The sequence below is a fragment of the Antechinus flavipes genome, chromosome 6 (genome assembly GCF_016432865.1).
Source record: "Antechinus flavipes isolate AdamAnt ecotype Samford, QLD, Australia chromosome 6, AdamAnt_v2, whole genome shotgun sequence".
NCBI classification, from domain to species: Eukaryota; Metazoa; Chordata; class Mammalia; order Dasyuromorphia; family Dasyuridae; genus Antechinus; species Antechinus flavipes.
Window position 1 is genome coordinate 16,295,612 of NC_067403.1, and position 22,872 is coordinate 16,318,483.

General features: G+C 44.2%; 1 protein-coding gene across 1 annotated transcript in view; it reads right to left on the reverse strand.

The window, feature by feature from the left end:
• SEL1L3 (SEL1L family member 3) overlaps positions 1 to 22,872 on the reverse strand; it is a 110,919-nt gene that overhangs the window by 42,811 nt on the left and 45,236 nt on the right. Inside the window, exons 8-12 of the mRNA XM_051967383.1 lie at positions 20,183 to 20,315; positions 17,153 to 17,293; positions 7,728 to 7,939; positions 6,060 to 6,239; positions 1,045 to 1,164 (exon numbers count right to left, since the gene is read on the reverse strand). Coding sequence (XP_051823343.1) covers positions 1,045 to 1,164; positions 6,060 to 6,239; positions 7,728 to 7,939; positions 17,153 to 17,293; positions 20,183 to 20,315 — 786 coding nt within the window. The remainder of the gene's footprint in view (positions 1 to 1,044; positions 1,165 to 6,059; positions 6,240 to 7,727; positions 7,940 to 17,152; positions 17,294 to 20,182; positions 20,316 to 22,872) is intronic.

A 22,872-nucleotide genomic window follows, 5' to 3' on the forward strand; every position in this document is an offset into this window, starting at 1 on the left:
CTTTATCAATAACATCTATTTAATACTCGTCTTCTCTTCCTAGACAGTCTGTTCTCTTGTCAAATGATCCTAAGAAAATAAATTTGCTCATTACTTAAAACCTGTCTCCTCATGAGACAACGAGAACTTCTTTTCTGTTATTTTGTCAATAAAACCACCAGGTTCCCCAAGGGATGTGTCTGAGAAAATTTCCAAAATGCCAGGCCTGAGAGAGAGAGAGAGAGAAGAGAGAGAGAGAGAGAGAGAGAGAGAGAGAGAAAGAGAGAGAGAGAGACAGTGAGAGACAGAGAACGAGAGAGACAGAGACAGAGAAAGAGAGAGACACAAGAGAAAGAGAGAGAGAAAGAGAGAAAGACAGAGACAGACAAATAGAGAAAGACAGAGAGAGAAGAGAGACAGAGACAGAAACAAAGACAGAGACAGAGACAGACAGAGAGAGAGAGACAGACAGAGAGAGATACAGAGACAGAGAAAGAGACACAGAGAGACAGAGACAGAGAGAGACAGAGACAGAGAAAGAGACACAGAGAGAGAGACAGAGACAGAGAGAGAGACAGAGAGAAAGAGAGACAGAGACAGAGAGAGAGAGAGACAGAGACAGAGAGAGACAGACAGACAGAGAGAGAAACTAAAATGAAATCCTTAAATGACTTCTTTCCCGAGCCATGAAGAACAGAGACAAATCCCCTTAACACAAGAACTAAGTATATAAAAGTGCCCTAGGAAGCCAGTGAGATCTTTCCTTAAGTCCTCCCATATTACGCTTCCCTCCCTGTTTCTACATTTATGATTCCAGCTCTGCCAAAATGTAGCCGGTGACCTTTGGGCCAATCCCTTAACGTATCTAGATCAGTTTCTTCATGGAAAAAGTGAAGGGGGAGGACAACCATCCTCTTCTAAGTTTCCGACCCTCCACTTGCTCACTGCTACCTTCTTGCAGGAAGATTCCCCATCCTCCTCCTCTGGTCCTTCCTCACTTTTCCCACATTACATGCAACCCGGGGAACATTTAAAACCACTGCGGATGGCGGCCCCCACCTTTACCTGAGCAGCTGCATTGCCTCTTGTCGCTTCATGTTTCAGCCACATAAAGACGTCGCCATCTTCTTTAGTTTGGACCTTTAGCATCTCGTCGTCCTTCAGCCTTATTGTTTCCACGTAAGCCTAAAACATGGCCCAAACCATAATATCAGGGGGGATCAGGGAGATTGCTAGTCCAAAGCTTCTTAAACTGTGAGTTGCCACTTTATTCACTTAACTGAATATGGGGGCTGCGAAATTATGATTTATTATCAGTAGCTATTTGACATGTATATCTATACCCTCATGGTTATGTAAAAATTTCTTGGAAAAAAAGGGGTCACGAGTGGAAAAAGTTTAAGAAGCACCGATTCCAGTCCGACACCCTTATTTTAGAATACATTTCTAATACCTTCAGTGGGGGCAAATGTTAGCGCTTTTTAGAGGGATGATTTAATTTTTTAAATAACTGAACAAAACAATTAAGACACAGAGGTTCTGATAAGTTGGGAGGAGGGGTCTCATTCACATAATGACACCTAAGAATGACGCAGGGACTGCTTCCCGAGAGTGACTCCCATTCTGGCGGCTGCCCAGACCTGTTCGTTTCACGAGCAGGTGGTGGAACAACCAGAGATATCGGATCCAGCCCTGATCTGGGAAGGAGGCCCCAGACAGCATTGAGAATGGCTTTGATTTCCCTTTTGACACTCTCTTAATGAGGGTTAATAAAAACACCTGGCATCTGTGAGCCTACTCTGAGTTCTCTGTACGCCGCGGCCGTCTCTGTTTTCCAGATGTTGACATGTGGAGGGAGGATCCTGTAATATCGGAGGAGGACATTAGGGGCCTGAGGCAGGACTGTGATAGAGCATCGGGGGCCATGGCAGACCCTGAAGCTGCACGGGGAGAGCTGGGACAAATGGCCACTATCAGTTACGCCGTGAGCTTCTGTGGAGATAGCCGTCCAAGCCGCTTCCCCGTGAAGCTCATTGGTCATGTTTGCCCGGGGCTCCCACCGAACATGCGACCACGGGCCAAGCTTCGGGGGACGGCCCAAGTTCTTTGTCCCGTTTCACCGAGCGAGGTTAGGAAATGGAAGCCTGCCGCAGGGATCCTGCCACTAGAGGGGGACGGCTGAACGTCGCCCCCCGAGACCCTGGCTGTGCCCTCTGGGGCTTTATGACCTCAGATTCCCCATCTGGGCACTTTTAAGGACTGAGGTTAAAGCAAAATTGGAGGGTCCTGAGCTAGGACCCCCATGTACCGGAGAGACTTAAAGAAGGGAGGGACCCCAGAGATCATGTTCTGAGCTCCTCATATAGACGAACAAAATGAGGCCCTCAAAAGGTAGAACAAATCAGCAAAACTATGAACTCTTCCTTGGGGGCTCGGGGCTGCCATTGGTGTCCAGCACCCCCCAGGCTCCCCCCTTCACCTGGCTCACAGATCCTTCCTTGGTGATGCAGAGCAGCTTCGAACATTCTCTCTCCCACAGATCTTTTCAGTTTTTCAGGGATCAAAACCTTAATCTAAACCTGCAACCATCAAGGAGCTGTCGGGCGTAAGTGATAACCAAGGGAAGGCTCAGGGACCTGAGCCTCTTCTCAGTGCCCTTGAAACCCTATCCCGCAGGGGGCCATCTCTTTTGCCCGCTAACGCGAGTGGAACTCCCCCAAATCAGGGCTGCGTGCCCAGGGGACAGCAATTAGTGCTAATTAACACTGATGTTAAGTGAGGAAGGGAAAGCGTTTACAAAGAATCCTGTTCAGCTCTGGCCAAGAAAGGGGCCTTGGAGGGAAGCCAGGCCCTGAACCTACCAGGCAAAAGATCCACGGCTGGATAAGGAGTCGGCTGGCACCGGGCGCCGGCTCAGAGTTGGCGCCCACAGCAGGCCAGCCCAGCGGCTGTACCTTTAACCTCCTCCAGCGGAGCCGGGCCAGTTCCCACTAGGTTCTGGCCGTCGGCTCAGCGGGACTCGTGAAAGAAACGGGCAGTGCCGAGGGGAGAAGAAAAGCCAGGATGGAGGAGAATTCTGTGCAGCTGGGAAGTCGCGGCTTCCAGGGGGGCTCGCACAGGTTGTAGCAGCATCTGCCTTCTCTCGAGTTATAAAACTTAATGGGTCGGCCGGCAGGCCCGGGAACCAAGAACCACTCGCAGTGAGAGGGAAGAGCAATTTCATAACCCGGCCTTTAAACACCTACTAACACCGACCCCCTCCGCCGAGCCACGGCTCTAATGCGGCGTATAAATCAGCCGAGGTCTTTGGCTCCCATTAGGCAGCGACGTGAGATCCCACCCTGCCCCCTTCACATCCCCAAGTTATTTCTTGCAATTTAACATTCGAGATATTTTAAAGGGATGGGCAAATAGTCTCTTTAACGACAAGAGCAGAGTGGAAAACACTCAGGTTTCAGAAAGCACTGGACGTCATTATAAAATGAAACATTGGGTGTAATTTAGCCGGTGCATAAAGTGGGTCGGATGCTTTGGGTATTTACTGCTGAATATTAAATGCCAGTTGTTGCACAGTAAAACATCAAGGTTTTAACTCAGGCCATCACACAAGCATGATAATTACTTTCTAGAAGAACAATAGCTTCTGAAGAAACTTATCTTTCTCACCCCAAGCACCCTCTCCCATCCTATCACTTTGTCTATTAGGGACGCACACGATTTGGCCAAATCTAGACAGGAAATAATGTCGCTGACCTTTAATGCCGGGATGATGGGAATTTTAAAAAAATAACATAATGGCCCTGGGGGAAAAAAATCAAGCCACATAAATGTTGCTGTTTACATTTCTCTTAAAGCTAGAATGGCATCCTACGTAGTCATAAAAAAGAGATCCCAAGTGAGATGATTACTGTTAGCGTTTACAGTAAAGTTAGAGATTACTATAAAATTAAACAGATGATAACTCATAAATTAAGGAAAATAGTGAAAAAATGCTACCTCGTCCCGATTCCTTTTTTTTTTTTTTAACTGACACTTCCTTTGTTAACCAAAGGTCTAGCTTCCTACATCCACCGTGTTCATTTTCTGGGTGCCACTGATGAATTAATTGATGTTCAACAAAGGGATATTTAAATGAATGTATTACTTCTACTTAACTTCTCAAGAAGCCATTTATTAGATATTCTGAAGGAAACTTGAGTTCTGATCGGTCTTCCTGACTGTTTAATTTGCAGGTCCAAGCGTGTTATTTTCTATCTATAAGGATAGAATAGATCTCATTTCATCTTCCTGGCTCTGACCCCATGGGGGGAGGAGGAAGGGAGACACACTAAATAAATAGGCTTCCTCTCAGAAGGCCCAAGTATCCCAATTCATTTTTCAGTAGGAAACTCTATCTCTATCTCTGACTTGATCAGCTAACAACCATTTATTATACACCTACGAAGTGCTAAACACCATGCTGGAAATATAAATCCAAAGGATGAAATAATCACTGGACGCCCTTCTCCTAAAGGGACAGTTTCAAGAAGCCTCACAATCGTGTGGGATCATGTATTTCACAACCATGAGGATGGCCGAGTTCTATTTCCTAGACCACGGCCATCGGGACGCCAGCCTTGTTCTGTGCAGGCGAGGAGACTGTCTAGCTAGGTCAGGGTAATGAGCCAGATCCTCAGCAGGCGACGCACCCAGCTAAGAGGGTACAAAGTGGCCCAGTTCCTGCAGTGACCATAAAGTGACTTGGGCGAATCGGCCGTGGCTAGTTTCTGAATGTTCTCTTCCAGCGGGAAGACGGTTCAGAGATTGCAGATTTCATCAGTACGATTAATTTTCCATTTACATCCAGGGTCACTATTAACTATCTGAAAAAAAATAGTCATCAAAATTCTTCACAACTGACTCCTGGTCACCCACTGATTCCTTCATCAGTTCCCATCTTTCTTCCAGGTAAAGTCCTGATACCTTGGACTAGGGATTGATTTTTTTTCCCCCCACAGGAACTGTGATTTCATAAGAGAAAACACCTCCATCAAAACAGATTAACCTAGATCTACAACTGATAATCTTATCAGCTGGATTATTTCCACTTATATAATATACATTTTTTTTTTATTTGGGAAGTGTGGGCCTAGGTCAGTCCTTCTCAATCAATTCTTATTTAGAGATATGAGATTCCCTGCTATAAATTTTGCAACTTCTGGAGAAACATGGATGGATAATAATGATAATAATATAAAAGTTATTAATAATAACCTCTCATCTTCCCATAATATTTTCTAATTTATAAAGTACTTTTCTCACAAAAACCTGTCAAGCAGGAGAAACATGGATAGATGGTAATAATAATAATAATTAATAACCTTTCACCTTTCCATAATATTTTCTCACAAAAAACCTATCAAATAGATAATTCAATGATCCTTCATTGTGTTTATCAGATGAGAAAACCAGAGCTCACATGCTTCTGCTGTTAGTTAAGCATCGGAGCTAGATCTGCTACCTCTAAGTCCAGTGTTCCCACTATATTGGACCAGAACTAATGATGTACGTAAAACCCAGAACGGGGTCTGGAGTTGTTGGGGTTTTTTTAAAGCTGACATCGACTTCTTGTTCCTCACTTAGCCTTCTATTGCCATCCCTCTTTTTTATATTTTATTTTTGCCACCGCTCTCTATGCCATCCACACCCACCATCTAGGGTCCACTCTGGCCCTTAGCCTTGTTTCATTATGATATCTGGAATTATAGCTGTTTTCCTTTTTGCATTAGGGATTGTTCAGGGGCAGAGGGTGGGGGTCTCTCATCAATATAACACATTAAGAGCTGAGTCCCTCTCTTCCAATACCCGTCCTTCCTTCTTCTAGCCCTGACTCACAGACAGAAAGGAGATTGTTCTTTCATTCTTGATAACAGAGAATTGGGATGTGGTGAAAGCCTTTAACAAGCTCTCCTTTCATTCAGCGAGACGCATTCTCTAGGAATTTGGGAATAAATCAGCAACAGATGCCGGCCCTTGAGGTGGTTCCTCTCCCGGCCTGTGCGGACGCCGCAGTAAATCGTCCCTGCTCGTTAACTCCGTACCTGATCTCCCTGCAGAGTGTGCTGATCGAGGGGGGTCTTGGTGGCGATGTTGCTGTAGTAGGCGTAGGACAGTTCCCAGTCCAGCGGGTACTCGTCAAAGCCCTGGTAGTGTTTGTAGCCAAGATTCATGGCTGACAATCTCTCGCTCCCCTGGGCCCCGACCAAGCTATACAGCTTGCCCTGGTTAAAACAAAACAGAGGACCACGAGAATAACAATCATGGAGTCCCTCGCGGGCCAGGGAGGCTGGGAAGGGCTTTTGTTCTTTCTCCAGGGGAAGTCAGGGAGCTGCTCGGCCCAGGTCCCACGCCGGCCCAGGACCAAACAACCAGGCCCCTGGATCTGGCAGGGATGGAACCATCCCAAGCACTTCCTCCTCGGCCTTCTCTTCTCAGAAGCCCTCGGGCTGTTGTGACTTGCCTTAGGTTAGCAGGGCCAGATTCCAAACTCGGCTCCTGTAACAAAGGACTGCAAAGACTTGTCTCTGAAATCACCTTGTTGGTTTGTGGCTCACTCCAAGCCAGAACCCAGGTTCCAGGTCCCAGAGTAGGGCCCGGAACCCTTACCAGGGCTCCTCCCCATGGAACCCCAAACAAACCCCAAACAAAGCCACCGACAAAGCATGGAAAAAAGGGGCAGTGCCTTTGCCCAAGCAGGGAGGCAGCTCCTGGCCCGTGCTAGGCGGTAACCCAGGGATCAAGGATAATCAACAAATTATGGAAATCAGAAAACAATATGCAGAGCAGGCAACATTTCAGAGCGTTTATGAAAACTGAATACAAAACGTCAGCTGGAGCTGCATAGTCAGTTTGCTCACTTTCCTTTTAAACTCTCCGGCACGGTCATCCCTTCCCCAGGGGATGGAGATGACCAGAGGTCCACACTTTTCTCCTTACCTAGAGGACCAGGAGGATGAGACTAAAGTAACCAAAATCAGGCATTTATCAAAGTCTGGCTTGGGAGGGAAGGGGTTGAGATTATCTTTCAAGAAATAATCTGCTCCTCAGAGAACTATGGGAAATGAGTGTGGACAACAACGTTGTCTGCTTGCATTTTTGTTTTCCTTTCAGTTTTTTTTTTTCTTTCTAGATCTGATTTTTCTTGTGTAGCAAGACAACTGTATAAATATGTATATAGAGATATTGTATTTAACATATACTTTATCATGTTTAACAAGTATGGGATTGCCTGCCATCTGGAGAAAGGAGGGGAAAAGTTGGAACACAAGGCTTTGCAAGGGTCAGTGCTGAAAAATCACCCATGCATATATCTTGTAAATAAAAAGCTATGATAATAATAATAATAAAGAAATAATCTGCTCCTAAATGCTCAAGTTGCTGTGCAACGTGGTAGGAGCGCTTCTCTGGATGATGAAGACCAGCTCTTCATCTAAGGCTGCATTTCCAGAAGAGATATCACTTCCTCTTTTAGTCAAACGCTCAGGCACTGGCTCCCGCATAATGGCGTTACCTCATCCATCGGCCTTTTCGCTTCTACCTCAGGAGTTTCAGAGCCCCCCGGGGAGTTAGAAATGGCCGCTTCTACCAGCCAAGACGGACATCAACTATTCCACCTTCCCAACCTCTTCGACAATTTTTTTAAATTACTGCTAAAAGGAAAAAATGTAAAGAGGGTTACTGATACCAGCAAAATCCATGAAATACTCTACCTGTAGGTGATCTATAGGCACATTTAGTCCCGTTTCATAAAAGACTGCAAGGAAGTAGGATGCTTTATGGTATCCACAGCAGCTGGAATCCATCAGGGAGGGAATAATGGAGCTAATTTGATGTAGACCGTCAATACCGGAGAGTCTCTTTACAGCCTTCTCAAATATCCTCCCACCAACTTCTAGCACTGAATCATTTTGGCTTCCTGGCACTGGAAATAACATAATTCAGGGTACACAAAATTAATTACCATGAGGTGGCCAGGATTCTGGAAAGAGGGGGAGAGAGCCAATTAAATTATCTGAGTTATTGTTATGACTGATCCTACAGTGAGTCAAGGTAAACCACCCTCAGGGGAGGTAAATTAAACTCTTCTGGGATGCTAAGACGTCATTTTGCAAATGACTTCTTCCTAGGCTCTGAAAGACTGTCTGGTGCCCTGGGAAAACTGATTCGCCATATATAGCTGAAAAGATCCCCCTGGAGAGCAATTTATTCAGTGTGACTCACCAGCAAATCAGGACCACTGAAACTCTTAAGAGAGGTTACCTCTATTAGATTTTCCTCAGAAAGGTATTTTTTTTTCCTTCTAACATTTCCTCTGTTTTTCTGAAAAAGTTATACGAGTCCCCCAATTCTCTTGCCCCACCCCTTTGAACTGGATACTTTCTTGTCCCCTTTGCTTCCAATTCCTTCCCGGACACGGCCATATATAAGACATTAAGTAGCCAGTTTCCTTTAAAACACCGCTGTGAGCCAGGAGCTGATTATTCAGATTCCTTAAGCTACATATCATCTTCTAAAGCCTTCCTGGGAACCTCTAAATTTATTAGCACTTGGGCAAAACTTGAGGGCTTTATGGTTCCGCCATTCCAGTTACCACCGTCTCCTAATTCTCTAGTCTATTATTTATTATTCATTCATTCGTGTATTTATCGAGAGCCTACTGTGTGCAAGGAAGGCCCCGTGCCAGGCCTTGTATTATAAAAACTTCTTCTGAGTGTTAAATCCCACACATGATTCACTTTTAAAGAGCTGTTTTCAACTAGTTTAAGCTCTTTCTTATCTTCTTGGAAACCGTGATACTCAACAGGAATTTTCCTATGAAGTCCAAAATATTTTTTCATGATTTTATTTTAGATTTTCCACCCAACCACTGAGGAATCAAAATAGAAAGTAGCAAAAGTCATTTGGGAAGATGAACATAAAAGATGTGGTTGAAAATATAAACAAACCGGAGGTGGGCTACGGCCTTGAAACTACCAATATGTCCTTTTCCTCAATCAATTCAAGCCACTGAGCCGTGAAGAGTGAAAACGTTTGGCTCTCGCCGCCTTGCCAGTTGAAGTGGGGAGGAAAATATAATGGTCCTATTCTATGAGAAGGGGTCAGCCACTACCATGATTCAAGAGTTTTCAGTCAATGAGAGAGTGACTCCAAGGTGTGGGATGCAGATCTGGATTTTGGCCTAGCACAATTCAAGTTGCTAGGGAGCATCATGTGTTGGGTGTGAGTATCCTGCAACATGGAAGAAATGAGGGACAATGAAGAACAATAGGAGTAAAAAACGTCTAGGAAAATCTACAATAGAAAAGATGAATTAATCTTGTAGAGTGAACAAGGGATGGCGAGTAGAAAGCCCAGTGACTTACTGGTGTTTTTATCACTTCAGTAGAAAGGGAAGAAGACCCTCTTTAGGAAAATCTACAATAGAAAAGATGAATTAATCTTGCAGAGTGAACAAGGGATGGTAAGTAGAAAGCCTAGTGACTTACTGGTGTTCTCATTACTTCAGAAGAAAGGGAGGAAGACCCTTTTAGGAAAATCTACAATAGAAAAGATGAATTAATCTTGCAGAGTGAACAAGGGATGGCAAGTAGAAAGCCCAGTGTCTCACTGGTGATCTCATTACTTCAGGAGAAAGGGAGGAAGACCCTCAAACATATACATTGGGTAGATTGCTTGCATTGAAATGTAGGAAGTCATGGGTAAAAATCATGCTGGAAGAGATGGCAGGGATAGGCTGCAATCTCCATCACTACAGGAACATGGACCTCAGGAAACAAGGATCCATCGGAACACACTGCAATTAAGAATCTCATTTTACCCAACAAATCTAATCTTCTTATCTCTATTCAATAGAAACTGTACCATTCAAGTGAAGTTTTAAAAATAAATCCCATGCCAACTTATTCATAGATTTACTTTTAAGTATATATATCCTTCTCAGGGACTTCCCGATGGTATTCACAGCAAAGGATTTTTAAACATTAAGATGTCGTTCGCCCGTACCTCACCTGTGTGGCCAAAAACCTGAACAAAACCATCCGTTTGGCTTAAAGCCCCAAAGACTGCAGTTTAGGGGCCTGTTGAGCCTGAAGAAAAGCAGGGGGGATCTAAGGGCTGGTGGGTGAATTCTGTGTGTTCTGTGGGCTCCAGAGGGAAGGACAGGAGCAGGAGCGGGAGGTACACTCTCCAGCTTAGTCTGATATCAAGAAAAGCTTCCTAATGATCAAAGCCCTGGTTGCTTGAGGAGACGGTGAGTCTGTAAAGGGGAGGCCGAACAGCCACGCGGTGAGGTTGTTAGAGTGGGGATGGCTTCATGTTGGCTTAGACTACAGCCCCTTACGCTTCTCAGATTCTATGATTCTGTGAAAGGGAAATAATTCATTAGAACATGACTCCCACGGCCCCTGGCCCCAACTCCAAAAATTGTCATGGTGGTGCAGTCGTTAGCAAGGGATGGACAATAAGGGCCGTGGGGGAAGGGAATTACTCCTAAGACTTGAGCTTCTAGGTCTCAAAATCTCACACACTTGGAAGTCATCTGTTTGATAAAAGATTTTTTTTTGGATTTCTTTTAAATAATTAAAATTCTGAGCTTAAATGAATGCATGAATCAGTCTTTGCTGTGAAAGAACTAAGCATTCAGCAGCGAGAGGGAAGGCAATTTAAAAATTTTAATTCCAAGACAAAACTGCTAGTTTCACACATTCTTTGAAGTCTGAATTTCCAATCATGGCACAAAACCAGCGCCATGATTGCTTTGGTGTCATCGTGAAACTGACAATTTTAAAATCAATTTAATGAAACTGTTAATTTCGTCCATCTGCTTTAACATATGCACTTTCTCTAGCTGGGCTGTAACTAAAAAACACGCCTCGTTTCTGGAGATTAATGGGCTGGGGAAGGAACTAAAAGGGAGCCGTGTTCTTTCTCCTCCAAAACCAGGAGCCCAGAAAACACAACAACCCGTCATCGTGACTTAACCCCGGACGGCTGCGGAGTGGTCGGGCATCCCGGGTTGGCTCCCTCTCCCAGCAGTGCCACCAGGAAGATCACCGACACTTTCTCCCTTTGAAGAGGAGAGAGCTGAGCGAGAGAACAATTAGCTCCTTGCCTCCGGATCACAGAACTGCAGAGCGAGCCAGAGTCAGAACTCGGGAACGGGAAACCAAGCTCATTGTGTGTCAGGAACAGAAAGAGGAAAATCGTTTTTAGTTCAAGCTTCCAAAAGGGCACTGCGAGTAACGCAGATGGCTTGGTTCTTTTATTTTAAGAAAGTGCAAATACAAGTGTCATTTAACCATCAAAGGGATGGATTGTGCACATATGGGTCTGCTGGACAAAATCAAACCCTAGAAAATCAAAGTCGCGGAGGATGATTTGTCGTCTGTGCTCTGGGGTAGGTAATGAGCACTGGGCTGTGAAGCCCCAGCCAATGGTTTCATTATCACCCTGTGAATCAATCCAGAACCGGCAGCTTCCAAGACTGTTGGGGATTATGCATATTCTCCAAGAGGAAGCATCCAAATAGTTGAAAAGCTTCCAAAGAAAGAATGCCCTTGCATGGGAGAAAGCGGCCCCGCTGTGGGAGGTTGACCCCTGCCCCTAGCTCGGCCCAGGACGGGATCTCCCCGAAGGCCTTGGAAGCCGTTCCGACAACAGCAAGTGGTTGTGGATCCTTCGTTTCCCAAAGGGACCAATGGCATCATGGGGAGACATCCTGACTTGCCTCTGATTTAGATCTAAGCAAGGTGCAACTGCACAAAGTCATCAGCCCCTTTCTGAGTTATCCAAGTCCGGCGGTGAGACAAAAATCGCCAGGACCCAGCAGGTGACCTTGGCATCTTTAATGTCCAAAGCAAAGCCCACTGGTTACCCCCAGCCCGGTTTGGTGCACCTGCCAGGAAATTTTGCCAGCTTTTGTGGCTAATGCGCACGCCACAGCCTTGGGGAGCCACAGGTGAAAGTGGGGGGCCTGTGGACACCAAAAGTGGTGGGGCAGCCCTGGAAGGGGTTTGGCAAGAGCACCCGCCAGAGGGGCTAATCCTCCCGCACACCCCACAAAGCCCCTTAGGGCCCTGGAGATATAAGGGAGCAGAGAGAAAGCTCACGCCCTGAATGCCATCTCAGCTGCCTTCCCTGACCTACCACGCGCTGGACTCCGCCACCCTCCAGCCCGGACCCTTTCCTTGACTAAATCTCTGCTCTGGGCTGGACTCCTCTGACTCAGGGGCCTCTTTGCTCTGATCCACCCCGGCCAGCCTCAGCCTTAGGCCCATTTCCTGGCACGGCAGCACACACAGTCTCGTGGTGCTCCCAAACTGCACCCCTACATTTTAAATACGTGCAAATTTTAAATACAGGCCAAGAGAGAGAAGGAAAGTAGAGAGTTCTCTGTCATTTTGGCTATAATTATAGGACTCCCATTTATGAGCATTTAAATTAAAAGCCCATTAGAGAGGGTTCAATCTGCTAAATATCGAGGAGCTAGTTTTAAGGGGAATCTGATGAGGAACTGGACTTCCAGGCTGACCAATCATAATGGCCTGACCCTGAAGGGAGAGACATTTCTAGAAGGAAGCTCCCTGAGTCATGGTACAATTAGGAGGTGGTTAAAGAAGTAGATTTTAGGTCTAGAGTCAGAGTTCAAATCCAGTTTCAGGCACTCACCGGCTATGTGATCCTGGCCAAGTCACTTACCCTGTTTACCTAGGAGCAGCTATGAGAGAGCGAGGCTAGAAGTCAGGAGGAGCCGAGTTCAAATTCAGCCTCAAATTCAAGCTTTTGGGCTGTGGGCTTTTGGGCAAGTTACCTAATCTGTTTGCCTTAATCCCCTGGAGAAGGAAACAGCAAAGCACCCCAGTATCCTCGCCAAGGAAACTCCATGGACAGTCTAGTCCGCAGTCCTAGAATCATACATGACTGAATAACAACCAAAAATCGGAAGCCTTCTGACCTGCCCAGCTCCTTGATTTTTCCTACTTATCCACTTCAAGGGTGAGGTTAATTTATTTAAAATTAAAGCAAATGATCTCCCCTCCACAGTCTTAGACAGCGCTGAGGGAGATACAATAGGAGCAGAAATATTGTCTGGGTGGTAAAGATACAGCCTAACGACCGGACCTGGGATTTCATCGGTATACAGAACTCTGGGAAGATGAGACTCTGCCAGTATAGATTGGGATCTTCTCTACCGCTTGTAAATCTATTATAAATTGAATAGGGCCTTGAAAGGTTAAGTGTTTGCCCAGGATACCAAGTCCATATATGTAGCAGGCAGAAAGGCAGGACTCGAACCCAGAATTCTAACTCCAATGCCATGATACTAAGACTATAGGCGCTCACACACACACGGATACAAAAACTCTGCTTTTAGATAACAGAGCCTATGAGTTTGCAACTGTGTATGTGAATATAAATATACAGAAGCTTCCCTAACCCCTCTTAATTCTAGTACACTCTCTTTTAATTATTTCCTATTTATTCCACATATAGCTTGCTCCATAGGTATTTGTTTGCACCTTGTCTCCCCAGTTAGGCTGTAAGCTTCTTAAGGGGGAAAGTTTATCTTTTGTCTGTTTTTTGTATCCCTAGAGCTTAGCACGGTGCCTTAAATATAGTAAGTACCTAATAAGTATTGATTAAATTGTAAACACACCCACAGGCATATATATATACACACACAGAGAGAGAGAGAGAGAGAAAGGGGGAGAGAGAGAGAGAGAAAAAGGGGAGGGGAGAGGGAGAGAGAGAGAGAGAGGAAGATGGGGGGAGAGAGAAAGAGAGAGGAAGGGGAGAGAGAGAGAGGAAGGGGGGAGAGAGAGAGAGAGAAGAAGGGGGGAGAGAGGAAGGGGAGGAGAGAGAGAGAGAGAGGAGAGAGAGAGAGAGAGAGAGAGAGAGAGAGAGGAGACAGAGAAAGAGAGAGAGAGGAAGGGGGGAGGGAGGGAGAGAGAGAGAGAGAATGAATACCTATATGCATACGTAGCCAGGAAATCATAGGCTCTATGGCCTAAAAGCAGGGCTGTGCCCAACGAGCTTCTCCTGGTTTGTAAGACTTCAGAGAACCCCAGAATTTCTTTGTTGGAAGAGACTTGAGAGCTCCTGCAGCCCAGCCCAAACCTCAACAAGAATCTGCCCCACAAAGTGGCTAACAAGTGGCTTTCAAGCTTCTCTTTGAATCCTTCCCGTCCCGGGGAGCCCTGATGTGACAGCCGCCAGCTCATTCCTCTCTGAGGCAGCCGTCATGAAAGAACCGTTATTCAAATCTACGTTTGCTCTTTGTGACTTCTCCCTCTCTTTGCTCCTAGCTCTGCCCTTGGCAATGACTTCACCAATTCCTGTGGTGATCCATTCAGCAATTCCAACTTTACCTCCGGGGAGGTTTTCTTTATGTCTAGCCCAGATCCCTCATCGTTCAATTTAAGCTTTCGCTTTATTCTCTCTATCAAAGATTGGCGGGCCGGAGGCTGGAACATCAAATTCTCTCCTAAGTTTTCCTTTACAAGTGGCAGGGTTTGGACTCTCTAGCTCACGTTCCACTTTCCATCTGCAGTTCTGCTAGATCTGATCATCACGGTCCCAGCTTGGGTCCTCTCCGAGGTTCTTCCTCTCCCCCCGACCCCACCTTTCTGGCTTCCCCTTCTCTGCAGTCCTTCCTGATTGGATTGTCAGCTTCTTGAGGTCGGGGAGTATCTTTTTTCCCCTGTATCTCTAGTGCTTAACAAAGTGCCTGGCACATGGTAGGCTCCCAACTACTGTTTACTGAACTGATAAAGCAGGTGCTCCTTGGACTGGATTCTTTCTAAGATTCCTCCTTCCCCCTTCGGTGACTAATGGGACATAGATGCCCAATAAGGCTTTCCTCATGCCCAGCGGTGGGAACCGAGCGGAAGCTGCCCAGGGATTGTAGGGACCCACTTCTTCACAATCTGTCTCCCTCCCTCATTAGGACGTGAGCTCCTTAGAAAAGGGACCGCTTTTTCTCTCTCCGTCTTCCCAGTGTTCTGCACGGTACCCGGCACAGAGTAAATAATAAATGCCCGTTGACTGACTAAACAAAGGCTCTCTGTAAGCTGAAAGGTGTTAATGGAAGCTGATGACACGGAGTCGATGAATTCCAAACAAGGAAAGGAATCTAAGAGCGACCCAAACACAATCTCTCGTCGGCTCCGGCCAGCCAATGATCAATTTTACCTCGTGAGATTGGGAAGCTGTGCTAGGTACTTAGGACAGATTGAGGTCAGGAGGAGGGAGGGAACTGGCACCCTGTCACACCGATATGATTTCTGTTCTTTCCACAGGAAACTGGGGTAAAAATACTTTAAAACCTAAATTTATTTATTAGAAACTATAAAATGAGATTTACATGCCATTTATTCCTTCTGGTTACATAACTCGGCACATATCTCATTCCAGCCTCTCTCTCTGTGCTAATGGGAAGGCTCTGGCTCGAGCCAACAGAATGCCCCGGGTCAAGTATAACCTGTCTCTGAGAAAGGTTTCATTTTCTTTTTTGGAAAGGAGAGGGGCTGCTGGCAGGACAGGCCCCCGTGCTTCTCTTCCGGCCCACGCTTCTGCCCCAGGAGAACGACTAGGAAGAAATATAGGTCTGTACGTGCCGAGGGAAGCGAGGCTTGCCGGAGGAAAGGGAGACCTAGCATTTTGAGCAGCACCTATTGGGCTGCTCCTTAGCAGGGAGCTAAGCAGAGCTAATGCCAGAAGAGGCCTGAAGGAGAAGCGAAATGACAAGTCCCAGTTTCTCCATACCTCTCATCCCGAAGGATGCAAACCTGGGATGTTAAAGGGCTCCCGATATGCAGGGACCGGCCAGTCGGGAGCAAATGCTATCTATTTTTGATGTTCACATACATAGGAGTCTCTTAAAAGAGCCAACGAGCCCAGTTTACACTCATCTTTACTTGTCAGACCTCAGGCGCTGACAAAATAATGATGTCAGAGCTCCTGACACTTGGACAAAAATTTAAATTTAGATTAAAAGAAGTCTTTCTGAAGTGGAAAATGAAACATGAAAGGATGCCAATTAGTAGCACTTGCTTAGTTTTTTTAAAAAACGATTTTAAGGTTTTTGAAAGAGTAGAAAAATACTGCTTTCTTTTTGAACCTTTTGTAAGAAATACAATCTCATTTAAATACGGTCAGAAACCGAATTACAGCACCTGAGAGAAACCTTAGTCCATCTAGCCCGATGTCCCATGCAATGCAGGACTGACCCCCTTCTTTGAGATCTCCAACAGATGGTACCTATCCATCGTAATGAAAGCCCCATCTTCCAGCGGTGGGGAGCGCTGCATCCCATCATGCTTTTGGACACTTTTGGTTGTTAGGACAGCCTTTCTTATGTCTGAAAAGTCTCCCAATAACATCTACCTAGCTTTGGTTTTGGGAACGACACAGAACAACATGACCCCTCCTCCTATCTCGCTAGTCCAATCTATCTTATCTTACAGACTGGTAAACTGAGGTCAGAGAAATTCAGTGGCTTGCTAAGGTGATGGGAGTTATAAATGGCTGAGCTGGGTCTCTGATTTCAAATCCAACACTCTTTCCCACTGAACTATGCTGCTTCTTGATCTGATAATAACTTTCACATTTTTTCTTTGCCTTCTTTTCTCCAGACTAATCTTTGCCTATTCCTTCATCCCTCTGGATATTTGATGACTGACTACCAAACCTCTTCCCTTTCTAGTTCTAGTTCTAATTGTCTACTTAATACATAAAATCAAGTCAGCAGATATTTAAAGAGATGATGACAGCCTGTGGAAAGCAGCTTTAAAGATTTCTGGGTTGGGAAGGACTTAAATTACAATTTATGATTTCTAAATTTAGGGTCCAGCTTTGAGTAATGGAGATCTATACATACATATATATATATACATTACACATATATACAGATAGACCTAGATGTATCCATACAGATAGATAGATACGTATAGTATCACTCGCAGATTTACTGAGAGCTACTTGTATACGTGGACAGAATTTAATTCTGAAATGCCCAAGGATATCTAGTTCAAGGAAACACTTAGAAACTTAAGCCAGCAAAGAGAACACACTGAAATGCCCCTAAATGGGAGCTTTCCAAAGCAGTTTCAAAAAGCCAAGACGAAGACTCAATTACCAGATGAAAAATCCTTTTCCTGCAAAATCTGGAACAAATTTAGGTATCTGTCCTTCAGTTCTTTTCCCCAAGGAAGGGCCCGGCATGTTGACAGTTTTCCATATCTACCATTAAGATCTAAATAGTAGTTTTTGTGGTTACCTAGGAAAAAAAAGAGAAACATAAGAAGTTATAATAATAGCTCACTTCAAAAGATTATTTGTGGGGAAACTATTTGTGGTGACAGACATTGTCTCACTGATCCCCACAGCAACTTTGTAACAGAGAGGGAGCAGGAACAAACCTGCTTCATCTATTCATAGATGATTCTTATAACCTTTTCCTGAATTGAATTTCCCCAATTTATAACAGAGGCAAGTGTAGCTCAGAGAGGTGAGCGATTTGGCGTCACGGAGCCGGGATTTGAAGGAGGCCTTCCGAATCCAAAGCAAGTGCTCTTTTCATCACCCTAATCTGCCTTCCTGTTTCATATGTGTGTGTTGAAATAGGAAATTCTCCTCTCTCTGAGCCCCTTCCCTGCCAAGACAAACTTGAAATAAAACCTGGGAGCTGGAAGGAAGAGGGAGAAAGGCGGCCGAGTTCATGTAAACTGCTGGTGATTGACTGTTTGAGGAGAAAGGAATTGGAAAGGGTGCCCCTCGTCACTGGGTCACATCTCTGGAGGCAAGCCGGGGGGAAGGAAGCCAGAGCTAGTGATGACTGTTAAGTGGTTTTGCAAAATGAACAGCTGGTCCCCTCTAGGACCGATGGGGTGACTACCTGCTCGACAGCTCTGTCTGAGGAGCGGAGCAAGAGGAGCCTGAGGAAGGCAGACTCCTTAGAGGGAGGCAGTCAGAGAAATCTGATGGGTCGCTACTCCACCCTGAAAAGTCTCTGCCCAGAGACCCAATGACAAAGGGAGGCCCTGACCGACAGAATCCATTCCCTGAGATTATATTTTACGACCTCCACACATTTCTTTCTGCTTCAGGATATCTTCGCTCCCCTCTCTTTACTATATCCTCTTTTGACAGTATCATATTTTTGGCTGGTTTTGTTATAAGAGGGGCAGTCTGCCTAGAACCTCCTCCTGAGCTGAATTTCCCAAAGTATTGCCTTTTCACACTCCTATAACCCGTCTCTGATCTCCAACTTGGAACATCTGATGCAAAACTCATCTGATTGGCACTTGTGCAAAATTTGCCCCTCAATCTGACGGCGATTGAGGAGTTCAGCTGCAGGGTATATGGGGAGCTGTGTGGGCAGGAATGAATATGTAATCTACTGCAGCTAAGAACAAATATCCCCTAGGAATTTCCTGTTCCAGAAGAAATGCATGTGACTAATCCTAGCATCACTGCATAAGGCCGGAAAGTAGTTAGTGTGCTCTGGACTTCCAGCTAGAACACTAGAGGGACGATTGATTATCCAATTCAATCCAATCCAATCCAATTCAATCCAATCTAATCTAATCCAATCCAATCAATCCCCAGAGCATTTATTAAGCTCTTCTAAAATAGGAGGCAAAACTACAAGACATCGGGAATACAAAGATAAAATGAACATAACTGTCCTGCGGGAGATGGTGGCAATGAGAATATCCAATATTCAGAAAAGTAGATACAGGATAATAAAAGAGGGAGGATGTGAGCAGTTCAAAAAATTCAGGGATGGTTTCTCATTGGCAATAGGATGAACTGAGACTTAAAGAAAGCAAGGGCTTCTCATAGAGGTACAGAGGGAGTATGTTCTACCCAAGGGGCACTGACTGTGCAAAGACAAATCATGAAATAAATAGTGCTGAGTTGGGCACCAGCAAGTGGGCCAATTCATTTGGAACCCAGAAGGGAGTTGGTGGTATTCAGTGGGCCTGAGAGAACTGGTTGGAGTTGGGCTTTATCTAGCAAACTGAAACATTTTTATTTTATCCTCAAGTTCATCAAAAGCCTTTGGAGGTTCTTTAACCTGGGTGACATGGTCAGATTGTGCTTTAAGAACATTATTATGGGCCCTGTGTGGAGGATTGCACATCACAGAGCTGGAAGCTAGAAGCCCAATTCCAAATTTGTTGTGACAATCTACACGAGAGACGATGACAGACTGATGACTTCATGAGGGGGGAGAAGATGGATGCAGGAGAATGTAAGTAGAATGGATAAGATGTTGGGTTTTTGTGCTTTGTTCTCAAAGAGGAACATAACATCAGGGAGCTGAAGCCATGTTGTCCTGATCTATATCTTGTCACTGGAACCAGATGGCTCTGGAGGAAAAAGTGAGGCAGGCAACCTTGCACAGTCCTCCCTCCCTCAAACCCAACTCACTTGCACACAGAAGGAATAAGACAACAACTGACAAGATATGGTCGTTCGAGGGAAGGGAAAGATCTGAGAATGACTTTCAGAGGGCAAAGCTGGTTGAATAAAAGAATGATGCTCTCAAAAAGAAACAGAGAAGTTTGGAGGAGAGGAACATGATGACTATGGCCTAGGAATATAATAAAATAAATTTCTTGCTTTAGAGTTGTCAAGAAATCTGTACAATTTAATTGTAATTTGTTCTATTAAGAATCACAAATTTCTTCATATAGAATTCAATTTCAAGGATTTAAGCAAAAGCTCATAAAAACAAGCTCATAATATAGCATTGGTAAAGGCAAATAATACACAATTCTTAATGGTCTTAGGTCAAAATGCATCAAGGAAAAATATCTAGTAATTATTCTTTTTCTCTAATTAATCCTTATTGTCTAAACTAGCTCAACTAGTTGGGAATAAAACAATATAGCGGTTCAAAACTATCTCAAATTTCATACAGTCAAAATCATGGTACAGTTTTCTGCTCCTCTTTGCTTTTACTTTTTTATATTTCTTTGCTAAATTTTGCTAAGTATCCATCTCCAGATTTTGGAAACCAATTTTTTTTTTTAACTTATATCAAGTCATGGTTGCAATTCTCAATTAGGGTCGAGTTTCAGCCCACTTTGTAGTTCAATGTGGAAGCAAGCATAAGAGCACAGTGCTTAAAAGTAACGTCCCAAAGCTGAATACTTACACATTCTCGGATTGTCATCCCCTTGCCGTATGACGTTTGCATATAGAGACACGATCTCTTTAATCTCAGCACATCTTTCATAGTATAACTCAATCTGATCAGCAAGTTGTTTTTCAAAGAGTGGATTGAAGATCTAAAAAAAAAAAAACAAATCCAAAGATTGAGCGCCAATGCCTTAAGGCCTCGGAGATCCCAAAGAGCCCAGTTCACTCTCTGGAGCATCTCTTCTTGTTTGTTTGTTTTTCCGGTTCTTTTCTTTCTATTTTTTTAAATTTGATAATTACTTTTTACTTTCAAAATACATACAATAATAGTTTTTAACATTCCCTTGCAAAACTTTGTGTTCCCAATTTTTTCTCCCTCCCTTCCTCCTAGACAGCAAATAATCCAATATAGATTAAACATGTTGAGCATCTCTTCTGAAAATGAACCTTTTAATGGAGGTTTTCAGTTTTAGGCAATTTGCAAAATCAATCACTGCCCTTTCCTTTCTCCTCTCTCAACCTAAGCTTTCTTCTCCCATTAGGGGCTTTATTTTTCTGTTATCTGAGACCTAAATTTCAGGATCCCAGTCACCCTCCTGCAAAATTAACTGTAAAAGAAGCACTGGAAAAAAGAAGATTTTTCTATCAATCAAGGGACTGTCAAGACATCTGTACTATTTAATAGTAATTTGTTCTTTTTATTAAAAATCACAAACTTCTTCAAATAGAATTCAATTTCAAGAATTTAAAAAGGCTTCTGGTCTTCCTTCCTGAAACTAAAGAAAGTCACAATGATGGAAGGTTACAGAGCTAGGACTCCCCCATATATAGTAAAAATGACCAAGATGACATGGAGATCCTGTAAGTTTGCAGATGTACTCTATGCCATCTGATCCTTACAGCAGTCATAGATGGGGCAGTGGGTAGAGCACAGGAGACAAAGCTAGTCTCAGAAGCTTCATTAGCATGCTGCGTTGACTCTGGGTGAGTTACTCAGCCTCCTTCAGCCCCCTTTAGCCTCTGTTTTCTCATATATAAAATGAGGATGATAATCATCAGTCCTATCTCACAGGGCTGTTGTAAAAATTAAATGAGATGATACATAAAGCTCTTTGTAAACCTTAAAGTGGAAACAAATGTCAGCTATGATTATTATTGTTATTACACATAAGACAATGGGGGCTCAGAGATCAAGAAACTTGCACAGGATCATAAATGAGTAAATACCAAAGTTAGATTTGAACTCAGGAATTCTATGCTCCAGCATTTTATCTGCTCTATTATACGTTCCTCTCATCCCACCTAGCTGGAGGCAGGAGTCAGAGCTATTAAACCACAGTCCAGATAGTTGGCCAGTTAAATGGCATTTCTTTATGGGAGATGATGTTCCACATGAGCATAATGTTACACTGGCCATGGTACATGACGGCTAATTTCTACAGCCCCAAAATTTAGAAACTCATCAGCTGTTGAGATGGCTTCTAAATAAGGGACTTCAGTACTCTGTAGGTTCCCAAACCCATCTAGGTGCCAGCTTGCAGAAAGTCTCCAAATTACATACACCTAATTTCTGATATATCTTACAGAGAACCTAGAATATTAAGGTTAAAAGTCTGGCTTTATTTGGTAGGCAAGATACATATTTCACAGACAAATGATCATCTGGGTGACAAAAAAAGACCTAATTTTTCCCTATTTGAGATGTCCCATTCTTCCCTTTCTCCACCCTCAATGCTTCAGACCCCTATTGTGGACTTCCTCCCTTCCCCCAGACTCTACCATGAGTTTCTGATTCTCATCTGAATTGCTACTCTAGACAAGCATGGAGTCTAGTGCAGGGCCTGTGAGAAGGTAAGAAATGGGAGTTCTTTGCTCCCTGCCTCCTCCTTCCCCAGCTGTTGCTTCCCAAGGCTCAGAGCTAGCGTGAGACCTAGCCAGCTTCTATGATGTAATGCTCAGGAGGCCCATTGGGTTGCAGTGGTCTGCTGAAATGTAAATAGATAGTACTTTGGTCCTATGCACATTCAAAAAACTGCCATTAACCATCAGCTAAGTGCACCTTTATCTTTCTCTACAGGAATTTAGTGAAAAAGGAAAAGGGGAAAGGGAAGGATAGGAAGGAGCCTTTTTGAAAAACCACAGTCTTCCCCCCTCTTTCCTTTCTAGCAGTTCAATTTGATTCATCAAACATTTATTAAATATCTTCTACATGCAAAAAGTCACACATGATCACCCACAGAAATCCCCGTCCCAGGTGCTGGGGAAAATACAAAGGGAAGTAAAGCAGACACTAGTACAAAGAATATAAAATAAAACATGATAAATGCAAAAGTTCTCCATGAGATCCAAGGAAGGAGAGATTAATTTCCAACTGGGGAACATCAAGGAAGTTCTCGTGAAAGGGCATTTGAGCTATAATAGTAAAATTTCAGCACGTGTAGACAGGGAGGGGGAGAGAGAGAAGGGCATATGGACACAGAGAAGAGTCTAAACAAAGCATGAAGTGCAAAAACAGAGATGCGTATAGGGAATGATCAGCAACCCGGTCTGACTAAAGCTTAGAATCAGTGGCAGAGAAGAGTGTGAACACAGTGCTCGGCAAATACTAAATTTTTAATAAATGCTTGTTGACGGATTGATTTGTAAAATTGGAAAGATTGGTTGGTGGAATACTATGGAAAGCCATTCATGCCAAGGCAAAGAGTC